The 23,905-nt window shown below is 39.3% G+C and overlaps 1 protein-coding gene across 1 annotated transcript in view; it reads right to left on the bottom strand.

The window, feature by feature from the left end:
• Positions 1 to 17,120, bottom strand: part of Salm (spalt major) — a 120,204-nt gene extending 103,084 nt beyond the window's left edge. Inside the window, exons 1-2 of the mRNA XM_076790597.1 lie at positions 17,018 to 17,120; positions 16,199 to 16,707 (exon numbers count right to left, since the gene is read on the bottom strand). Of these exons, the coding sequence (XP_076646712.1) occupies positions 16,199 to 16,301 (103 nt within the window). The 5' untranslated portion in view covers positions 16,302 to 16,707; positions 17,018 to 17,120. The remainder of the gene's footprint in view (positions 1 to 16,198; positions 16,708 to 17,017) is intronic.
• Between the last annotated feature and the right edge of the window lie 6,785 nt (positions 17,121 to 23,905).

The raw sequence follows: 23,905 nt of genomic DNA, 5'->3' as shown, positions 1-23,905 counted from the left end.
AAAATTCCCATAATGAAAAAAACTTTAACTCTTTGGTCGACATAAGAAATGATATTTAAAAGTTTTTCGCCGAAAAACGCAAGTCGCGTGAAAGATGGAGAAAGATTATGGAATAAAATGGCACTTATAATAATTCAATAAATGTATATCGAAATTTAAATATACTGCGTTTGAGTTTCCCTGAAAAATCGGCACGAACTTGCCGGACAACCCAATACTATTTTCAGGTCGTTAAAATTATTTATCCTCCTCGTGATTGATGCTGAACATTTTTATTTTGCATAAAGACCCGCAGTCCAATTGTTACAGTGCGATAGACTTGAAAAACTTCCTTTTGTCGTAGAAAGAAGAAAAGAAGTTTTGAATACTCATGTGTAGAGAAATTCCAATTCGAAACTTTCTTTTGTCCGCCGGTGTGTTTCGCCGGGCCGATGAGCCCGATCGCTCTCGAAGTTCGCGCGAATCGTAACGTTTTGAAACGTTCGGAATGCCTGTATGACCGACGACGCGACGTCGTAAATAATCCCTCCCCCTCCCACCACCTCGCCCTTCCAAAGAAAAACCCACCACCGCACGAAAATCTCTCCTTTTGTTCACCTAAGATCTCGGGGCTCCCGGCATTTCGAAATAGTTGAAATCGGAGCGATCGATCGCAGCAATCTGCGAATCCTCCGGCGAGATCACGTTCGACCGCGTCTCTTCCGGTACCGGTGACTCAACGCGTCTCTAACGAACCTTCAATATCGCTCGGTTTCGTTTTTGCCGGCGCGGCGAGTCAATATGTAAATAAAGTTACTGTTATCGGCAGACATGTAAATTAGGTTATAACTGTAAGTCAATTTGGAAACTAAACTGCTAACAGTCGATTTACAAATTAGATTAGTCCGCGCTGCGTGCTGATACGCCCGGTATATTATTACTCCGAGCCGATTTGCAAAGTAGACTGATGCCTATCGACGACCGTCTGCAACCCGGCAGCGCATCCACCAACGGGGATGCTACTTTCTACCGATTATTTCGCGAATCGGCGCAAATCGCGCGAGCTGAAGTCGCTGTATGCAACGTCTAGCGACTTGCAACCGACACTGTTAATTAATTATTTGTTCGGTCGAATCGATTGCCGTATAATTAGACTGCGAGTTTTTATGCAAAATGAACACCGTCTGCATAGACATTTAGCTCTTTTCTTAACACTAGCTTTACGGAGCACTAAAAGTGACTATTTTACATTGCCTTGTAAAAATAAGAAAATTGTATTTAATCAGATCTTCAGCCGTTTTTATTGCAATATGTGTTCAAGGAAATGAGTCTATCGAGCAATTCTTTACAAGTGGCTTCCTTGCAGTCTTAAAAATTGTAAATTTAAAATTTTCGAGTCCGCCATTTCGACGGGTCTCGTAAACCTAGTGTTAATAATTTTAATGGATTTGGAATAGTTCAACTATATTTTAAAATTCTTTTAACGCTTTTACTGTTTCGCAAGTAATCTTCGCGACTCACATAAAATTTTATAAATGGTCAATTTTCCTTTATGCAAACTTTTATTTCGCTTTGAAAAATTAGTGGCCGAATTCAAAACAGTAAAAATATTCCAAGAATGTAGAAACACTGTAAAACAGACTCTGTTGAGAAAAAGTTTATGTGCATGCGTTTTACGTCCTAGTAAATGTACCAATAAGTGTACAAAAAAAGTTGTTTAAAAATACTGTACACAGAATATACATATGTGATGTTGTTAAACAATTTTTTGATCGCGTTATAAGAGAGCCTACCGTTCTATTTTCGACTTATTAGGATGATTATGATATTTTGCAATGACAATTTTTATTTCGCATAAAAATCCCCGGTCTAACGATACAAAATGAAAGAGCATCGGCGTGATCTATCATCTTCAGTAGCACGTGAAGAGTATCGGACGACTATAGGTGCGTATCGAGCAGAACTAATTTTCCTGTCGCTGTCCGATTCCGGGAGTTGTGTGTTAGAACTTTTTTTTGTTGGAATGCAGAAAAATGTTCGCGGTCGAACCGTCTACGCTCTAATAGTCTCTATAGTTCGCGGAACAAACGGTAGACGCAACGATGCCGAGTCGACGCGTATATTAGGATCTATTAATATGCAGTCAAGTCGGTTGTTAGACGGTGCTTAGTCGCTTGTCACACATATTACCGGGACCAACACACCCCCTTAACGCGTTGTCAACACCGGCGAACTCGGCGCAACTTCTCTCTATTCGTCTGTCGGCGACTTGTCGCCCGACACAGCAAAACTGTATTACAGTAGAATCTACTATAACCCGCCCTAATTGGGAGACGGACGCACTGTGTCTCGAACGGCCATTTTAGGTGGAAAAAAGTCATGTCAGAAAATAGATATAACATTCATATATTCATCTTTCGGAATGTTTACTGAGCCTAATTATACCCGTAATAATTCATTAAATAGCGATATAAGTATCGAAATCAATACGTGAAAACTCCGAACAGTAATACGGCGAAATCGTACGTTTATATTTGTCAGAACAATAAATATGAATCCTTAAGCATCTATGCGCGAAGAGTAAATATTTACACTAATGTTCACAAAGTTCGTTAATAAAGTCTTTTGCAATCATTTTTAGAGACTTTTTAAGTACCAGTTTTCTATGCCGGTTAGTTGACTTTAATAGAGCTGAACTAGAAAGTCTCAAAAGGTCCCATCTTGAAATTTTTATTGCATTAAGTTCAAACTATGTAGAAGGGATTCTGACAAAAATCAGCTGCAAATATCTGCTAACCTGCCTGTCACAATTTTTTTAAATCCTTGTAACACCGTACAGTGGACCAAATGGGCATTCTAGGTAAGCAGGAGGAAGTGGCTCCGCAAATGATGGTAACACGGCTAGACGTTTCTTCAAAAACTTTACAAAAACTTCGAAAATAACAGGCATTAATAAGGAACTTCTTGAACGATTTTTTTTTATATCTTATCTGCTCTTTCTTCAGGTCACAACATTAATTTTCTAAATTTCGAGAAATTTGTTCGCGAAACAAAAGATTTATATTTAAATTTATATCCTTTGATTTTATATGACCGTTACAGTGCACAAATTATTATTTCATAGTGTAGAAATAAATGCCTATTGCCAATTGGCATGATGTCTGAAGAGGCTCAAGAAGCTCGCAACAAAGACATAAGAAGGTTTATTTATTTGGCCACACAAGGAAGAATTCGCGTGTATCTACAAACTACGACTTAATAGCAATGCTGTTAATTACTTCTGATCCCATCATAAATTATTATAAAGTGAAACCGCAAAAAAATACAAATTTGCTACCGAAAGGTGTGTTAGATCTACTTTTAACAAGAACTTCCGTCTAATCCCATAAGTAACTTAGTTGATAGCGACAGCGATATTAGCGAAGAATTATTTTTATATTGTTATATTTAGATATTATTGTTATACTTATTTAATATGATATTTTTCATTTATTTTTATATTTTTTTCTATAATTTATATAATATTGTTCAATATAAATATTACTTTTAAAGGTTCTACATATGTTGAATCTCATTTCATGACCTAACAGAAAATTTGAATCGGTTTGAAGAAGCATGAAACGATCTATGATTTTTTTTCCACCTAGAATGCCCATTCGCGACACTGTGGGACGGTCAGAAAATATCGGTTCCTGTAGAACTTTTCTGAAAAAAATGTTGAAAGGTTTCGCGTTTTCGAAGTTCATGCAGCCATTTTATCCGAAGATCTTTATGCGGTGTTGCATCTCTGACATACCATGAGGCCGCCGTTGTGTTTCTTCGAGTTTTATTTTGGAGACGTTGGATAACATCACTATTGGATTTTTGGCACAGCTCCATAGTTGGATTCCGTATGACCGTGTGGCATTATTGCGGCAGGTCAAAACATCGACCCTAGAAAAACTATGGCAGATGCTTCACGAGCCTTTGTCATAAAGACATTCGAAATGTCTCAACTATTTAAAAACAATTATCTGTTGCTGTTTATGCCCCAAAGATTCAACGTAACCCTTGGTTGGTTATCGTCGGGTCTCTGACGACCCGTAACAATTTGCATTTTCTGACAATTACAAAATTTCGGGTACTCTTTTCTCCTTCCTACTCGGGATTATATATTTTTTTAAATTTTGTCACACCAACTAAGACACTCGTTTTTAACACTAGGTTTTTTCTAATGTTTCTAATTTCAAATTATTAAGATACCCAGGGTGCGTACACGAGAAATTATTTAGCAAAAATTTATCTCTTCGAGTACATATTATTTGAAAAATATCGCTACAAATGTGGGTAGCACGTTCTTGTTATTTCTATAAAGTAATGCAAAATAGTCGCTTTTAGTGCTCCGTGAACCTAGTGTTGATTCAGTGAAACAAATCATTTTCCAAAGCACACTAAATTGTCCAATTGTGAGATGCACCTAGATTTTGCAACAGACTACTGCACTGCTGCAGATTTGTTGATAAATACCAGAACAATCGAATTAGTTAACGAAAGACAGTTAGAAGCGAAATTAGTTAACTGAAGATATACTACGCGAATAGATATAAACGTCTCGGAAAAAAATCGTCGAGGTTTAAACTGACGAGAAGCGTAATTATTTTTGCACCGAACTAACGTAACGATTATTATGAAGAGAATCGCACGCGTCGGCATAAGTATTCAAGGCAGCGCGATAATTTTCAGAGAAAAATCGTGGCGCCTTTCTCTCTCGCTTAGTTTGTCACGCTGTCTCGAACACGTTCTAAAAAAGTAGAAAATTCGGTGTGAACGCATCAACGAGGCCTTTCGGCGCGAAAAAATATTAACGATTCCTCGATCGGTCAAGTGGTGCTTGGCGCCGTGGTTTGAATAAAAATTTTATAATTCCCTTAATTTATGGCACAATAAAACACGGCTCGGGAATAAGAGCTTTTGTGACTCTCGAGCATTCTTGAAGATCGGTTCAATATTTATGCAAATGTCTCACTCATTATATTTGAGCCTGGACAAATTTTGTCCGTTTAATTTACAGCTTATCGTTGAACATTAAATCCTACAACAATTTTTTACGTATCATTAATGTATCGTTTAATTATTCGTATGCCGGCTGTAAATGACAATAGCGGCCGAATAACTGAATGATCGTCATTGAACTTTCAGTTGGCGTTTAACGCTAGGTTCACATCACGCATCTGTCCAAATTTTTGAAAAATTTGTTGAGTAATTCTCCTCGTGGATGCGTCTTTACAATCTCGGTAATCGTGAATTAAAAATATCAGAAGCCGTCATTTTCAGCTCTACGAGTTCCGTAGAGCTGGTGTTAAGTATTATTTTTCTTGTATGAAAATTAACCACACTCCTGGCAATCATTTCGAATATCATCGCAGGAAAGGAAATGTAACATCGAACAAACATAACGCGTGCTTATTCATTATTCATGGAACGATTTAAATCAGTAACGATATCTTTTATTAATTTTCAGTTTTCTAATTATAATATAATGCATAATGCATGTCCCCGCTAATGAGAAATTGTAAACGTTTGGAGGGTTTCACGTGACTCTCGGTTATCGCCGTCCAAGAAAACGGACTTTGACACACCAAGCAGATTTCGGCGTGGGAATCGATTACGAAAACCTTGAATCGGTAAGATTTATAAAAATTGTCACGGTGGAACATGAAAAACAGTTCCGTCGCCGAATGTATAATTAGATTTCCAAATGGTGTTATTTGAGGATTAAAATGATAAGATCGTCGTGTTAGAAAGTGCATGTATGGAAATTAATAGAAAATATGTATGATGTATCGTGGAAGATATGCTAATGCCAAGAATTTCAAATATAAGTTGTACAGTTTCTTCGTTTGCTGACACGGAACACTATAACTCCATAAATTTAACGAAATTCTTAAATTCTTAAGCGATCCTTTTACGAGGAAGATAACAGAAGCTGTAAATTTATTTTCTAAATACTGCTCACGTTCGTAGAATATTCTCTATGAACACATATCCGTTTATATTACAAAAAATATTATGATAAACACTAACAATTAGGTGATTATACAAAATGTAATCCTTCAGATAATCTATTTCCTGTAATTAGTTCTTTTTACACGTTCTTAGTATATGTAGAGCGTTACTACGATCATTATCGGTTTTATATTTATTATATCGCTTCAGTGTAACACCAGTGCATAATTGTCGATGTATTTAATAACGTTATTATATCTTGCGGTTCTATAAAATTCCAAACAAAGCACATAAACTATCTGTGTCTACGTTGACGCAATAAATAAAAAAAAAAACCCAACAACGTGTTTTATGCAGATATAAGTATTACATTTATTGTTTCGCGAAACAAAAGTAGATTCTACAAAAAAAAAAAAAATGAAAAAATACTACAACAAAAATATACATCTAAGAAATAGACATCTAACCCGGTGAAAGTGTAGAAATAAAATGGTGGTCCTTTCGGAATATAAAACGTCAAGAACGGTGTTGCACATATTTTACATATGTCAAGTACTTCAAAATTATATTAAATACTCTCTTCATGTTGAAGACCAAAGTCGAAGCTGCTAAAAATTAGTATACATTTTAATATATAATCGCCATATGGTGAAGCTTCTTTTACTTCAAGATATACTCTTTGAAGAAATAATTTATGCGACACTAGAAATCGTACTTATAAAAAGCCATTTTGTAAAACTGTTCAACCTCCTAATAATGATGATATCGTGCAAACAATGTCAAGTTTTTTTGGAAATCTCAGGAATAGGTACAACTTTATAAAATTAAAACTGAACGGTGTCAAATTCGTACAAATAATTCTGAATTTTCTGAAGCCTCACGCACAAAAGAAGCCATTTTTAAAACTGTCTGAATTCGTAGAGAAAATTCGAAATTTTTTAGAAATCTCACACGTCAGAATCAGTTCGTAAAATTGTTCAAATTTCTCCATAAAAATTAAACACGCCGAATCCGTAGAAATAATTCCGAATTTATAAACAAACTCACGTATAGGAATTGATTCACAAAATATTCTAAATTCTGACTTTTTGGAATCCCCTTGAATAAGAAGCCAATTATAAAATTGTTTAAACTCCCATAAGTAAAAATGAATGACGCACGTGAGAAACAATTTATGGAATTGTTCGAATTCCTTCTTAAAAATTGATTCTGAATTTTTTGGAAGCCTGCTGTACAAGAAGCCATTTACAAAATTGTTTGCATCGAATGAAGTCGAGACGGTGAAGACGGTTCTGTTCTTTTGGAAGCCTAACGTGTAGAAAGTGAATTATAAAATTGTTTAAACTCCCATAAGTTAAAATGAATGACGCACGTGAGAAACAATTTATAGAATTGTTCGAATTCCTTCTTAAAAATTGATTCTGAATTTTTTGGAAGCCTGCTGTACAAGAAGCCATTTACAAAATTGTTTGCATCGAATGAAGTCGAGACGGTGAAGACGGTTCTGTTCTTTTGGAAGCCTAACGTGTAGAAAGTGAATTATAAAATTGTTCAAAAATTGAATGATGTCGAGACCGTGAAAACGGTTCTGTTCTTTCGGAAGCCTAACGTGTAGGAAGTGATTTATACGATTGTCCAAATTCTGAAAAATGTTGTAAATGAAAATATTGCAAAGTTCCGCGTGGAACAGTTCTGACATTTTGGAAAGCTCTGTCCGTCAGCCATTTGTAAAATAGCTAAAATTCCGGCTGTAAGAATCCGCAGAAACAATTCTCGGTTTCGCGGGTAGAGCGAGTGCCTGCGAAGTCCCGGGGCGATCGGAAGGCCGGTTTATCGCGGCTTTATCGTTTGCTATCGCGAGATATGATTAAACTGTTACGCGCATTGGTTTCGCGACAATTTGCCATTACGAATGGCGGCCGCGGTGAAAAAGGCGGGAAGGATGCGCGCCGGCGTCCGAGGATTAATCGAGAAACACGGAGCCCCGGACGTTCAGCAATTCGTATCCCGGGGCCCGGCGATATCTCTGTTTATCGTTTAATTGAGAAACGCATAAACCGGACGGTTAGAATGAAATAAATAGCCGACAGCGTTGCTTAACTCTAGCACCGGACACGGCGGATCGCGGGGCCCGGTGGTGTGTGTATGTGTGTGTGTGCGTGTGCGATTCTTATTCAACCGATTTTTCTTCCATCTGTTCCCCCCCGATCGACCGATCTGACGATTCCACGGAAATCCCGGGCAAATCCACACGGTTCATATTAAACGATCGGTAAAAAGAGGACCGGGGACCCCGGGGGCACACAGCTATACTTCGAACAGTTTCGTTCGCGCAGAATTTCTGCGTCGATCAGGACAATTTGTAAGATCGTTGTTATCATCGGTCAACTTGCGAATTAAGTTGTTTCGCCGCGAGCCGATTTCAACTTGGTAGCCGGACGCGACACCGACGGATTCGCGAGTTCGATTGCGACACGCGTCGTAACGGTACCTCCATCCGGGCCATTTTTTATGCCAGTGTTTCAGTCATCCACGGTTTTGCGACACCCGTCGCATTCGCAGCACTTTTTGTTCCCGTAACGATACGCAAAAGCGCGGACAAGTGTCGGGAAAAGATCTTTTCCAGCCCTTTAATTGTGCTACACTGTTTACTCGATATATGTACAAAACACGGGTCTAGCCAGGGACATATATCGACCAGGAGATACCATTCTGATCTACGCCGAACGTAGGAAAGGACAGCGATAATTTCGCGACGTTTATCATCCAGACCTTGGCGACATATATAGAGAAATCACTGTATAAACACTGTACTGTTATGCAAACTGCTTCTGCGCTTTCTTTTATTACAACTATAAGAAACGTCTCGTTAGAATGATTTAAACTGTTAAATAGTTTTTTACTTATACAGAGTGACCCGAGGTTTAGCGATCAAACTTTACCAACAACGTCCATGTAAATGCTTCACGAGAAAGTAAGAAGTAGACTGCGGAACTTTATGCATTTATGGCTTCTGAAGATTTTCAAAAAATGCAGGAATATAAAATTCTACAGAACTCAGTGTGATTTTTATTTATTTCAGAAGTACAAAAACTACTGCCACTGAGAATGAGATTTCACATGATCCCACTTTCTTAAAATTTTCCTGCGAAAATTGAAAATTGCATAAACATCCACAGTCTAGTTAAAAATATGGGCTCTGACAAACGCGCTCGCAGGTTTCTCGTAGTTTAATACGGACTAAGTCAATTTGAATGCCAAGTACGTGTTTATAATACGAGATATTATTTCGTATTTACATATTTTAACCATAAATTCAATAGCACTCGAAACTCAACTTAGTATTGATAAAAGAGGACGCGAAACTTCGAAATGTGTACATAATTATACGTAGCTTTACGTTTCACATTTTTTCGATAATAAAGCATTGATGATACATGACATTTCAGTTTTATTTTCACCTGGCCGAACACACTGGCAAAGTTCGATCGCTAAACCTCGGGACACCGTGTATAAGACTGCAGGACTCTTGCATAACATGCTCGGAATAAAATATGAGAAACTCATGTTCAAGTTGCTTCCATGAAACGCGGTCGTCATTTTCAATTTTGTAACATAATTTTCTACTGAAACACACAAGTTTCTGGTTCCGCACAAGCTCGGTATCGTTTCAAGAAATCTGTCCGTTAAGTACTCACATTGCTACCACTACTTTGCGGGTAATGAATTATTAAACTCATTTACGATTGCAATAGAAATAATTCATGGCAGGTGTATGCTACATCGTAACAATATTTCGAAATTTGCTATCTACCTTCTTAGCGGTAATTAATGGAATATCTTCATGTTTTTACTGGTACAATTCAAATTGTGGCATTTCATTTTGTAGAGTGTGAAATTGCTTATCAGTAGACTCTGGCGGATCTTTATGTAGAATAGAAATTTTCTTCATTAATTGCAACAAGCAGAGAACAAAAAAATGAATTAATTGATAAAAATTTAATTCTTTCTTTGATAATTTAAAAATAATATGCATATTTTTTAATGCTCTTAATCTTTCAATCGTTGTAAAGTTCATCTACTCGTTTTTTTCATTTTTAGCTTAAAATCCGCGGTCTACTTATCATGTTACTTTTATAATAAAGTAATGCATAAAATCATGCACTGCGCGGACATGTGGTTTCTTATGTGTTTTCGGATTTACGTGTTCGGGATTATACTGCATATAGCAGATAAGAAGTTTTCCATAGAAAATCGGTAAAGTACAGTGCACTATGCTCGTTGATATAGCTTATCGATGTGACTGGACCGGATAACTAATAATTGACGAATGTTTACGGAAACTTTGTTCGCTCTTATCGCTTGAATTTTTTGTCGTGACTCATTGCTGTGTCCTCGTGTTGTGCATAAGACGCGTTCTCTGATAATAATCTGCGATAAAATATGAAGAAGCTTTTGTAAAAATTAGATTTTTAGAAAACACAACAAAGCAATAATGACAAAGTTCCAACATCGAAGAATACGTCAATCGGTTTCCTTAAATTATTCTATAACCAAACCGTGCTAGAATTTGTTGCTAAACTTATCGTCACTTTAAAGACCATTGCGCAAAATTAAAGAGATTTTAATATTTGTAGAACTATTTGTCAGAATTTAGAAATCTCTGTGCTGTGCTAATTTACACATCGAGCTATTTTATTGACTGAAAATAAAATTTCAACTATCCGAGAACATTACATTTCAGAAAGTTTAACTGCACTCAAATATCGTGCAGTCTCGAAAAACTGGCGCAAGTATAATTTCTCTTTCTTTTGGTTTATCTATTCATAACCGTAATCTAATGAAATGGAAAACAAATTCTTGAATATTTCTATTCTAATCTATTGTAAAAAAAAAAAATATATATATATTATTTAGTTGATAAGAAAAACTCATTACGATATTTTTATCTTGTCTTCACTCATGGCTTTCACAATTAAGTGCTACCAAACTCTGAACAACTTCGCCGAGTACAGGTTTCAGAAATTATGCTTTGTCGTTACTTTTACCCACAACAATCACCGTTTTAAATAAAAATAAGAAAATCAAAATTCCCCGTTAGCGTTGTCCACAGTTGCTACTTTCAAGTTCACTTTAACAGTTGCGATCGGACCCGCGGACCTTTATGCAAAATAAAATGTTTACACATCAACTGTAATCTATAGGAGTTAAGTAAAAATTTATTTTGCTGATTAATAATTTTAAAATGGTATTCCGACATTGTTAGACTCTTTTTACTGTTTACAATTGCGCCTACTCATTTTTGTCATAAAAATCCGCAGTCTGGTTAACGAGTGCCAAAAACGTATTTGTAACACCGCGAGCGTACTTCAGAATTTTTTGGCCAATTTCATCGGAAGGTTCACCCGCAATTCGATATGATAAATATCGGGATCGGCGGATGACAAAAAGCGCGACGATCATGCGAAGCCTATCATTGGCCTCATTCAATCCTGCGTTTCTTATCTACGTTTCTTTTCAAACTGCGTGCCGCTGGAGATTCACGAGGGTTCTGTGAAATTTCACGCGGAGAAATTCCTTTTTTTTTCTCCTCCCGCGTGGCATTCGATTTCAAAGGATCTCGCCGCTTCGGACTCGTCCGAGTAATCAATTAATGGGCCGATTTTCTTGCAACTACTTCGTCGATACTGCGAGAGGCAATGATCTTTCGCGTTGCTGCGATATTTGATTACTGCGACACCGAGTTTTCCGGGAACGACGGCAAAAGTTTCGCAATTCTAGATTAATTTCCTTATTCGATCAATCATCGATGCATATTGATTTTCGGAGCAAGTTTCTGTCACGGACTTAACCCTTTGCCCTCGAAGCTGTCGATCCAGATTTTTCTTCATTTTATGCATGTAATGTTGAGAAAGTTTTGAATAATTGACGCCTCAAAGTCGCCATTCGAGTGCAAAGTAATTTCAGGAAATTATAACTCGTAGCACTCGAAGAGTTTATTTTAAACAATTAACAGCAATTAAAAGGTTTTGGAGCAGAAATGAACAGAAGAATAATTTAATTAAACCACGAGCACACTTTTATCCGGAACGGTGATTCTTTCATCTCTCAAATAAATTTATAGGAAACTTGGACGTCATATATGAATATACTTGTCGATTGAATTATAATTTCGATTGAATCCGAGCATGTAGATACGATACTTGTTTGACGCAACGATACAAGTGTTTTCTTGGAAACATGTTCATAATTTAGATTGGCTATTTTCAGTCGAATGCTGCGCGTGATTCGATATTCCATTGCATTGTATGTTTTCATGAAAGTTTCACGTTATTATTCGCGATATTCGCAACTTCTTCGTGACTGGAAAATTGTTCCTAACAGGTGAAGGCCACCTGAAACTTGGCCGGGCTCGGGGAGAACGTAAAAGAGCTTAATAATTCCATCAGACTGATTGTGAAACGCATCGATTATGGTACAAGCGGAATAGAGCTCCGCCATTCGAAACACCTACAATTCGAATATCGAATTCTTGCGCTGCTCAGAATCGACAGAAGAACCTGTCATCATGTTCCGATTTGAGTTGCTTATAATTAGGCTGCGAATCTTTATGAAAAGTAAAAAATGTTTGCATTGATTGCAAGATCCCGGAGCGAAATAAAAATTTCTTTCCCCTTTTATTTATTTTATTAAGCTAAAACCAATACGCTGGTGTCCTTAAATCTTTTGAATGTGTCCACTGCTTTAAACTGTGCTTACCCATTTTTTTCATAAATGCATAAAATACGCAGCCTATTAATAAGCTATAGCTATAGAATTGTATTCAATTGTTTCTAAGTGCTTGTGGCTTCACATTACATGTACATTTGCAATGAATCATAACAAGACAGCGCATTTTATGCATTTATGACAAAAATAAGTAGGCGTAATGTAAAACAGTAAAAAAATTAGAAGAATGTTAAAGTATTGTTATATTATTCTCAACCTATTAAACATATTAAGAAAGAAAATCAATTTCTATTTCACTCCAGTTTGTTGCGGTAGAAAATTTCTATTTTGCATAAAGATCCGCTGTCTAATCATAACCGTGATTAACAATAATCAACAATTATAACAATGTTCATGGCACAGCTGCGAATAAAATTGATAACGCGAATAAACGAGAATGCGATATCAACATTAGGTTTACGGTACCAGTCAAAATGACGGGTTCTAATATTTTTAATTTACAATTATTAAGATTCTAACTCTGCATACGTGAAAGAAATTATTTAGCAAATTTATTTCCTTGGGTATATATTATCTTAAAAATATTGTTAAAAATATGGGTAGCACGTTCCTGTTATTTTTATAAAGTATCGCAAAATAATCACTCTTAGTGCTCCGTGAACCTAGCATTAACGGGATTCGTCCGACGAAGAACTGTTAAGCATGACTGCAAGGATCATAGTCTACTCAAATTCCCTGGTGATATTTGTTTATCGAATCATTCTCTTGGGAACATAGGCGAGACCTAATCGCGGAACAATGATTCTCTTTCGTTACTCGAAAATGTCCTCGACAAAAGTTTCTTTCCTATTGATATTCGATATCGGTGTTATGCTCGCCACTTGTTGATGTAAAATTCCTTCAAGGTGTCAAAATTGCGAGGATGTTTTCCATAGGAAAAGCAAACGTTTCCATCATCGAAGGAACAAGACGCATTCGAACGCATCTTTGCAACATGCGGAGATCATGAACGGCTCGATTTGTGTATAAAACTTGCGGAATGATTGATACTGAAGAACGAAGATGAAGAACAACGAGTCTTCTTGCATGCCGGAAATAAACTAAACCTACCGAGCGTGACCGGCATGTGTGTATGCGTGTTGCCTTGTACAAGTGACAAGATTAATCTTATTTAAATAATATTTGCGTGAACAAAAAAGTACATTCAACTATTTTTCTTCGGAAAGACGTTTACAATTTCAGTTATTGTAAAGTGAAATGTATGAAACCGATCGTTTGAACAGTGGTGGTAGGTGCAATGTTAAAAGAGCTCGATTCGATAACAATTAACCTTAATGCAAGCGGTGGTCTCAAGACTTTTTAAAAATTCAATCTGAATCAATCGGAATCAATTTAATCGATAGCAATTAAGCGTAATACAAATGGTTGACGGTTCTATATACTTCTTCTAAACAATTATTATTTTCCCTAGCGTAAAAATTCATTTCTTTTGTATTCTGGAAGGACTAGTCGAGCGATCGGAGCATGGAAGATTCGATAGCAATTATGCGTAATACAAATATGGTTGACAGTTCTGAATTTCTCCCGCAATTATTCCCCCGACTAAAAATTCACTCGTTTATGTTCTCAAGAGACAAGATGACCGATTGGAGCATGGAAGATTCGCCAACAATTAAGCTCAACACTAGTGCTGGTCTATTCCAAATATTCCTTTTAAACAATTATATTCCCCCGACTAAAAATTCACTAGTTTATATTCGAGGACAAGATTCGACAAAAATTAAGCTTAACACCAGTGGTGGTTGATTCTAAAGACTTCTTCTAAACAATTACTATTTTCCTTCGTGTGAAAATTCGTTCGAAGAACCAGCCGAGCAACGAACGAAGTGATTGCGATGGAAATGCATCCAACGACTGCCAATTTGGTGGCAAGTGACATCACTCGTTGCGTTTTTGAGCAGGTCATCGCACTTCGCTCGAGGAACCTGTCTTCGCCATACGTTTTCCTTTGATCCGTTGCGCCCACTTCTACAGCCATTACGAAGACAAAAATCTGCCTGTTACACACTCTACAGGAAGTATGGTAAGCTATCCCGAAGAATCCCTAACACCCCTAACTCTACAAATTCCTTCTAAAACACCAGAAAACTGCAACGAATCAATCCATCATGGATTCCTGAAATCTGACGCATTTGAATAACCACGAAATCAGATCACAATTAACCCTTAGCACTCGAATGGCGACTTTCAGGAGCCACTAAAAATTGCTGTATCATTATTGAAAATATTTTTTCCATTATTAAAGTTGTTTGTATTGAATAAGTTACTAAACACTTCAGTAATGTACGAGTAAATTCCACCATTTTCGTATGTATAACATGGAAAAAAATATATAGAAGAGAAATATTCTAGGTCGGAAGAAATCTATCGTTTTGGAGTTAAAATAACTTCGAGCGGAAAGGGTTAAATGCTATCAACAACCAAGGCAACAGTTGTCTGGCGGGATCATCCACGAATAGGAAAAATCGTGAAGCCTGAGACCAGGCTTTGTTTCCGGTACAACTTGGCGGGAATATGCGAGAAAATTCGCGAAGCTACAGAGGGAATGGCGGCGCGAGATGTCCGACGGCCGCGAATCGAGTGTTCGATTGCACTCTCGTCACCGGCGACGCGCGACGGCTCGAATCCCGCGAGCAGAAAATGCTTCTGCTACGAGCAGTTCCCGTTTCGAAAACGCCCGAACGAACGACCTTTCCGAAGGGAAGCCCCCTCTGCACTTTCACTGGAAGAAGAGACCCCCGGTGACTTACGGACGGGCTCTCGCGGGACAGTTCACGCTAAATTTGACACGCAACGGGAAACATCTTATCGGAACATCCGAGGAATATTTTAGAAAGTTCGTTTAAATCATCCTGGGCGCGCGATAACAACGCTCGGGATGTCTTAGATGGATGATATCGGATATCGGGGGGCCCGCTCGAAAGTGATACTACTGTCAGGCAAACTTTCTACGTTATCGTCGAACGTTTCCCGATGGACACCGTTCTCAGGGATGCGGCTCCGAACAGAGACAATCTCGAAAGACGTGTTGTTTTTCCTCCGCGAAGAAAACGATCTCTCCCTACGAGGATGGACACTTCCCGGAAGAGTCTAGGCGACAAGCACTAAACATGAGCGAAACGACACTTTCTGATACTCTCGACTATGGCGATCACTGAGCGAACGTACAGCGGAAGAAAAACTGTAACACGTCCCGGGCTCACTTTCCGTTGTCCTTGCTGCTCGGCAAGCCGACAAGGTGCACAGCTCTGATACCTCTCGCACAGGGGATGGAACCGAGCACTTTTCGAGACCTCGAGAAGATTCCTCTATCATCTATCCTCACCCCCCGGCCGACCTTTTAATCTACGTTCACAGAACTGCCGGGCAGGCACACTTTTCTCTTTTTTCCTCCCTCCCCTCCCCCGTTAGAAGAAACGCGCCGTGCGTGTGGGTGTTCACTTACGGGTCTCGTTCACGTTTCCCACGGGATTGATCAGCAGAGGCCCCTGGACAAGATCCTCCTCGAGGTGGGCACGGCTAGGACGAGCCTGCTTTCTCCGTGACATCCCTTCTTGCCTGTTGATCCTTGGTTGCGGCGAGTCCTGGTCGGGTTTCCTCCCGGCCGAGTCGGCGACAATGTTGCTCAGACGGGCCGACACGTCATCGGTCGACGCCGTCGCGAGGACCGCGTCGGTTCCGGTTCCGCACTCGGTAATTTCGCTGGCAGAGCAACCGATTCACTGCTGTACTTCACCATCGACACTGTCAGGGAGCCGCACCTCCCTGCGCGCGCTAATCCACTTCCTGAACGATCCCATGCGGAAAGAACGCTCCTCTCAACTCGGCCAGCAACACACTCGACCCATCCTGAAGACCGCGCACTCTCGAGTTTCTCCAACGGCACGTGGCACCGCTCTCTATCTCTCTCACTCCTTCTCCCTCTCTAGATGGTTCTCTCTCTCTATCTAGTATCTGTACGTATATACGTATAAATATCTATATATCTATTTCGATCTTTCTCTCTCTCTCTCGCTCTCTTTCTCTCAATCTCGCTCTCTCTCCCTTTCGCTCTCCGTTCTCACTAAGCTTTCTGTCACACACTGAAATTGGGTTTGGAGCACCGACACACACACACACACAGACCGGTGTGCGCACGTGTGCCACCGGAGCGACTTTTGTTCGTCTGTCCACGCGGGACACACCGCGTGCGTATACTCGTTCGCGCTTTTATGCGTGCCTCCCGTTGATGATCGCCAGCCGTTCTGCGTGCGTGCCTGCGTACGTACGTGTGCCGTGAGATTACTTGTATATGTATACATATATATGTATGTATAATACATATATATATGTATGTTTATGGTTTTATATTCTCCCGCGAAATCCGCGACTCTGGTGCCTCGAGTCGGCCGGACGACGGACGGACCAGCTCTGGGCCTGACAGCGCGACGCCCCTCTCCTGCGCTCCTAGTCGCGCCCTGGTGGGGATGGAGGGGATAGGCCTGCGCGCGCTTTTCCCCCTCCCATTACCCACGCGGAACCCCTACCGGCGGCGTCGCACGCCCCCACCACCAGAACCCGAACGACGCTCGCCAGGCCAGGGGTGGGATCAAGTTCAATGTGTACTCATGAATCTGAATCAATTCGATGAGTACAGAGCCCGGAAAAAAGTATTCGTTCGCCGCCGTTGCCGCCGCCGACCGATCCACTTCCGTTCTTATTCCGCCTGCGCGCGCCCGATTATGCGAAAATTATTAACGCGATCGCCTTCGATCACGTCGATAGTCGGACGCGACTCTACTGCAACTTCTTCTTCGTCTCGCACCGGCTGCCGCCGAAATGTTGATACCATCGCCGGCTTGCTGTAACGGGGTCGATCGAGGTCTTTTGGTTGTCACTCGAGTATTTTGGTGAGGGTGTTGACAACACGTTTTTCATGAGCTGTCGCTTTATTACCAGATCATCCGTCCGCATATCTCGACACGTGTATCGGGCTTCTTTCGGCGTCCTGTGAATTCATCGTCTTTTCACTTCGAACTTGAAGCGATCGACAGTTGAAGACAGCCAACTGTTACGTTTGGCGACTAGATAACTTGTTAGATAACATCTGACCGGTTATACGATTGTTTATTTATTGGGGCAAGAAAGATAGTAAACGTAGCGACGGGTTTCGCGAGTAGAAGTGTCTTTAAAGATCCTTGACTAGGGCGGGCAAATACTTCTTCTAGAAACCAATCACGTAAATATGAAAAATTATTGGAGTTTTTCAGAAAGTCTTAAATAATGAGAGAAATATACTGATCCCTCGTCCTGTGGATAATTAAATGTTTACAACCGAAGTTATTGGATTTATAGTTCTGACCGATGAGTAGACTCCGGATTTTATGCATTTATCATAAATATATTAAGAGAGAAAGCAAAATTTTATTCGACCCCGGTTCGTTGCAGTTCAAACACAAAGATTTTATTTTGCGTGAAGATCCGCAGTCTAAACATTAATTTCTGATCCTTGCGAAAATATTTCCAATTGCGATTCGCGCAACGATACCCGCGTTGAATCGACGTATCGTGTTGATTCTCGGATTCCTCGGGTCGTCGTAATTTTCTGAGAAAGATGTTAGCGTACTTCGTGACCAGTATCAACTGTAATCTACCCTACAGGCATAGCTGGCAAAACGCAGATTTGTTTTGTAAAACGGATAAGATTGTTGTGCGCATAAAAGTGTGCCAGGAATGCGACCGTGTACAGGAAACGTGTACCCTAAGTGGCACGGAAAGCGATTTTCTAGAGAGTACCAACCGTGAAATACGTTTTTTGCTGCTAGAGGCTCACACGCGTCACACTTAATTCATCGACGCGCACGTATCTGTGACAATTTTCGAAATGCACAAACGATCGCGGCGAGAAACAGCACAGCCAGAATAATTTCGAGATAACCGGTCGCCGGGAATAAAATAACGGACGCGCTACACGTTTCGTTATTTAGCCAGATCGTTGATACATTAATCAGCTATCGGCACTTTCCGGCTAAACACGCCCCCAGCTCGAAGGAAAAGGGAGAATTTCCGTCTGACGGGTTCGCGATGATTTTCTGCTTCAGCTTCAGTTGTGTTTCTGTAACTCCCCACTCGAGGCTTCGTCTCAACTCATCCCCCTTCCTGCGCCGGGTTCTCCCACTAGGAGCACGGCCGGCGAGAGGCGTGGCCTGCGTCACCAGCGATTCCGCCCCCTTATGCATTATTATAGCAAGCCACTCGTGTCTCTATGATTTTATATGCCGCGTGAATATTCTACGGGCCTCCCCACCCGTGCGGACTCTGCGCGCTCGCGATCCTCGATTGTATTCTCGTCGCGCTTACGCGCGTTTTTATAGCGCCGCTCAGGGAAATGCTGCGAGAGCCTGCGGGTATTCGGTTCTGCACAAGGACCGCCGCGGTCTCGCACTTTCCGCGTTTCTTTCGCGTTTTAACCGATCCCCCGAAAAAACCTATCATACCACTCGCGATTTTTAACACATTCCAAACATTCGGCGATTTCTAACCCGCTCCGAATGAAATGAAAATTAACTCTGCTCCGGTAGCATTTCCACCATTTTTCACACGTTATCCGACGAACTCACGGATCTAGGAAGTCCAGACTTCACGGAAAATTGCGATTTCTTTTCAGCTTTTGGCGCCGTTAATCATTTCATTTATGTTTACTCGCACTTTTAAACGAGGTTCGTGCAGCCGTGCGTAGCTTGCTCTTAAATACGTCTTGAATAATATTTTTAAAATACATCTATTTCACAATTGTGTCTATTTGAACTTTTAAGTCCACATTTTTTTAAGAGTCTGTACATAGAGTAAACCATATAACCATACAACGTTATCAAAAAGTGTACAACATGTATTTTATGCGGCCGTAAATCTACAGAAAATTGTTTAACTAGCAAGATTCAGAATTAGAGCATCATTATCAAGGTTATTACGCTCTACCGAAACTGTGAGATTTTAATGGCTGTACCTACGTCGACAAATAAACACATATACGACGAGTAACTACATATTTATTAATTATCCGGGTTTAGGCTGACAATCTGGAGCTAGAAAGCAAGGTTTATCGGATAGATGATCTCGGAATCGAAGGAATCGACTAATCTAGTTGGTTTCGATGGCGGCAAAGGACGGCCGGATGTTTTGCCCGAAAACCGCGGGATCTTTGAATCGATGTTTCGGAGGTATTCGAACAATAAAGAAACCGAAAGACTGGCGCATTGAACCGTGTTCCCATTGATCCCGGAAAAAGCTGTCCGTTGGTTCGCTGGCCCCTCTCGTTTCCGCCAAGGTATATCGGCCTATTATGGGCTCGTCTTTAAGGTGTCAGCGTGCTTTAATCTTCGAGAGCTCCGTCCCGACTCCTTTTACCCGGCAGGTTCTGCTTTGAGGCGTCCGCTTATACTCTATCATGCGATCCCGGAGGGGGAGAACAGGTGGATCGTAGGAGTATCGACGATTCCGTGGGAGAGGGGCGGTTTTCGGGGAGTAAGGCGAGAAGGTCCAAGGGTTCAGGTGCTGCCGAGGATCCGGCCGTTGCATGCACTTTTATTGCTCAAAGCACGTTCCATGTTGATTTTTCTGGGTTGCGTTCCCGGCTCTCTTACAGGGTGGCGATGGCTGTTCGGGAGCCACGGGGGAACCATGAGTCCTTTAAAGCTTTCTACGTACAGTGGCGGCCATATACTTACGTGCACTTCATATTCTAATTTTAAAACCTGACTTGTTCCTACGGAACTCGGACAGTGGTATCAACAATTTATTTCTAAGAGTGTTAGACCCTGATGTACATACAGTGACCCACGAAAGTGTTTACACATTTACCATTAAATACTTTATTTGTTATAATAAGTGTATTATATACAATACTTACAGAAATATTATTAACATTGTAAATTGGTATGACTCTCTAGATTATACAGGTCAAGTTTCACGTGAATCGAAATATGTATACAATAGTTATGAATTATTTCTTACAAACATAAATTTTGCTGATCCCACAAAAGTATTTGAGCATGTACCTTTTAAAGCTTTAATATTTAGTAGGTCCACCTTTGGCACGAACAATATGTTGTAAGCGAGTATGCATACTGTTTACTAACTTTTCTGTAACACTCGGAAATATAGAATTCCACGCTTCGAATATTTTTTTTTTAAACTTGCCTTGGATGATACATTAACATTTTTTGATCCTTTTTCTATTATTGCCCATACATGTTCAATCGGGTTTTTATCGGGGCTTTGTGGTGATGTGATCAACATGTGGGGGGTATTGTATATGATCCAATCCTTAACGATTCCTACGGTGTGTTTAGGATCATTATCCTGCTGAAAGTAAAAGTGTTCGTACATACCCAATTTTCTTGCAGTTTCTTTTAAATTTTCTTGTAAAATGTTCAGATATTTGTATTTATCCATTATTCCTTCTATGAAGACCAAATTCCCGGTACATAGCTGACATACAGCCCCAGATCATAATTGAACCACCCCCATGTTTTACCGTAGCACGCAAGTTGTTCACTTCCATTTCAGTATTTGCTTGTCTCCAAACAAAACTGCGTCCGTACGATCCAAAAACGTTAAATTTCGATTCATCTGAAAAGATTACTTTATTCCAGAATGCATTATTTTTTCTAATAAATTCCTAGGCGAATTTTAATCTCTTTTTCTTATTAATATCACTAATGTACGGCTTCTTTCTAGGAACCCTGGCATGATAATCATTTTCACTTTTCTTCTACATAATTCTGGATTTACATCTTTCTTGAAGTAATCTCTACCTATCGTTGCAAGTTGTGTAACAGAAATCTTTGGATTTTTTTTTATTCTCTTTCCGTTACTTTGGGCGGCCTGAACGGTATTTGTTTTTTACAGATCCTTCAGATTTCGATCGTTTAAGAATATAATGTACTGTAGATCTATTTATATTTAATCATTTACTTATTTCACCATACGTCTTTCTTCCGTTACGCCACTCCACAATTAATTTTCTCTCATTTTCAGGAATTTCAGATGTTTTGGGACACATGTTCAATAGAACCCTTATGCCAATGTCCCATATATGTTATATCAATTATAACATTATTATAATTAATTATGTTTAATTCTGTCTAGTGACCTTTCCAGAGATTGTTCAACGAAAATTATTCAAGAATACCTTGTGTATAAATTTGATAGAATAACTGGTTGATTCGTTGATATAGGATACAAAATTGTACAAAATTCAATGCATACATTTTTGTTCGGTATTCAAGAGTGACATTAAACACGCGTGAAATCACACGGAACGTCGCAAAATGCATATTTGCGTGCGCATTGTGGACCGCGAAATTCAGACACTCGCTAAACGAACAGCAAACACGCCTGGAACATTAGCACTCGACGCGAACGGTTTTCCTTTTGTTTCGAATCACTTTACGGTCTGTAATTTTTGCGCAACGATTGTTCGGGCTGATCGTCCAGGTAGAACCGGAAAAGAGTGCGAGCGGACAGGCGCCGGCGCCGGTTTTGACACCTGCGGCGAAGAAATTTCACCTCCGCCTACCTGTTTCACGCACCTTCCTCAAACAACGTTTCGACCCTTAAAGGAGCCCTTAAAGAATTTTCACTGTACCTGAACGTTTTTGCGGAGGAAAGGATCTGTCCCACTACTATAATGGACGGTAGACCTCTTCTTTCCTGTTAGTATTAACGCTAGGCTTACGGAGCACTAAAAGAGTGAGTATTTTGCATTACTTTATGAAAATAACAAGAACGTGCTACCCAGATTTTTAGCAATATTTTAAAAATAATATATGTACCCGAAGAAATAAATTTGCTAAATTGTTTCTCGCGTATGCACCCTTGGAATCTTAATAATTTTAGATAAAAATTTTTCATTTAATTTAAAAGTATTTTTCATTGAAAAATATTAGAACCCGTCATTTTGACGAAATGTAACTGTATACTTATTATTACTATAACTATAACTTACTACAACTTATTATTACCATAAAATTTTCAGTACAACACCAGGGGTGCGTTTTGTATTCCTATACAAAAGAATTTTCCTTACATTCGTGGAAGTAAAATACAAAAAGATTGTAAAAATTCGAGCAAACATAGCAATTTCTAAGTCCATTTAACCAAAAGTAATAATTCACTTTTACAATTAGTCCTTCCTGCTAATATTTGCGCAAGAAGTTCATAATCTTCTGTTTAACATGAGGGAGTGATAACGTATAAATTACGTTGTAATCAATTTCAGTATAATATTGTTTAAATTGTATAATAGTTTGAATGGTGTATGGTGGTAGATCGATATGATAATTGCAACAAACTGTTCAAGGGGTAATGAACCGTAAAAAATTCACTATAGCAGGTGGCGCGACTCGACGCTGAGTATTAACACTCCTTATAGGGGTGGTAGTCTGGTAAATCGACGTCATTTAGATTGTGCTGCATTCAATTAGGCCACTGCACAAACTGTGCTTCCACCGGTAACCCTCTGTTCCTCTCTTCTATTATATTTTCGCTTTCGATTGTTCATTGCCAAACTGTTTCGATCTTTTGCCCCTTCCAATGATTTTGCATAACTACAAATTTGCTAACTCTGATTGTTTTACGTTTTTCAAAATGCATGGAAAACTGCTTCTTCGAGAATGTGCATTTACTATGACAAATGTGCATTTACTGTGCATCTAATCTGTTCAATGAATTTCTAATTCAATGATTCGGTACATCAATTATAAACCGTCGATAGTTTTGCATTTTTAGTTTTATTCAATTAATTATAATATAGTACAGTTATGGTATACTATTTTGAATATATTGAGATTGTTTGTAAAGAAACTTTTCTATTTCATGACTATCTTCAAAAATGTGTAGATTAAAAATTTGGAGTCACATAAGTATCCCCACTTAAATAAATAACAGTTGGCGATTTAATGAACAGATTGGCCAGGGTCTATTTAGACTCAGAGCATCAACATCAGTATCTTCAACTTAGTACCCAATGTCTACAAATTAAATTACAGTAGGACCTCGGTAGTTGCACACTCGATTGCATGGGAATCTGGTCGAGGATTCGACATAGTAGAATTATAGTATAGTTGATACGTTACCTTGATACACAGTAAGGACCTCGATACTTTCCCAG

Source organism: Halictus rubicundus, chromosome 7 (genome assembly GCF_050948215.1).
Source record: "Halictus rubicundus isolate RS-2024b chromosome 7, iyHalRubi1_principal, whole genome shotgun sequence".
In the NCBI taxonomy this organism is placed as follows: Eukaryota; Metazoa; Arthropoda; class Insecta; order Hymenoptera; family Halictidae; genus Halictus; species Halictus rubicundus.
This window is presented reverse-complemented; position numbering and strand designations above follow the sequence as displayed.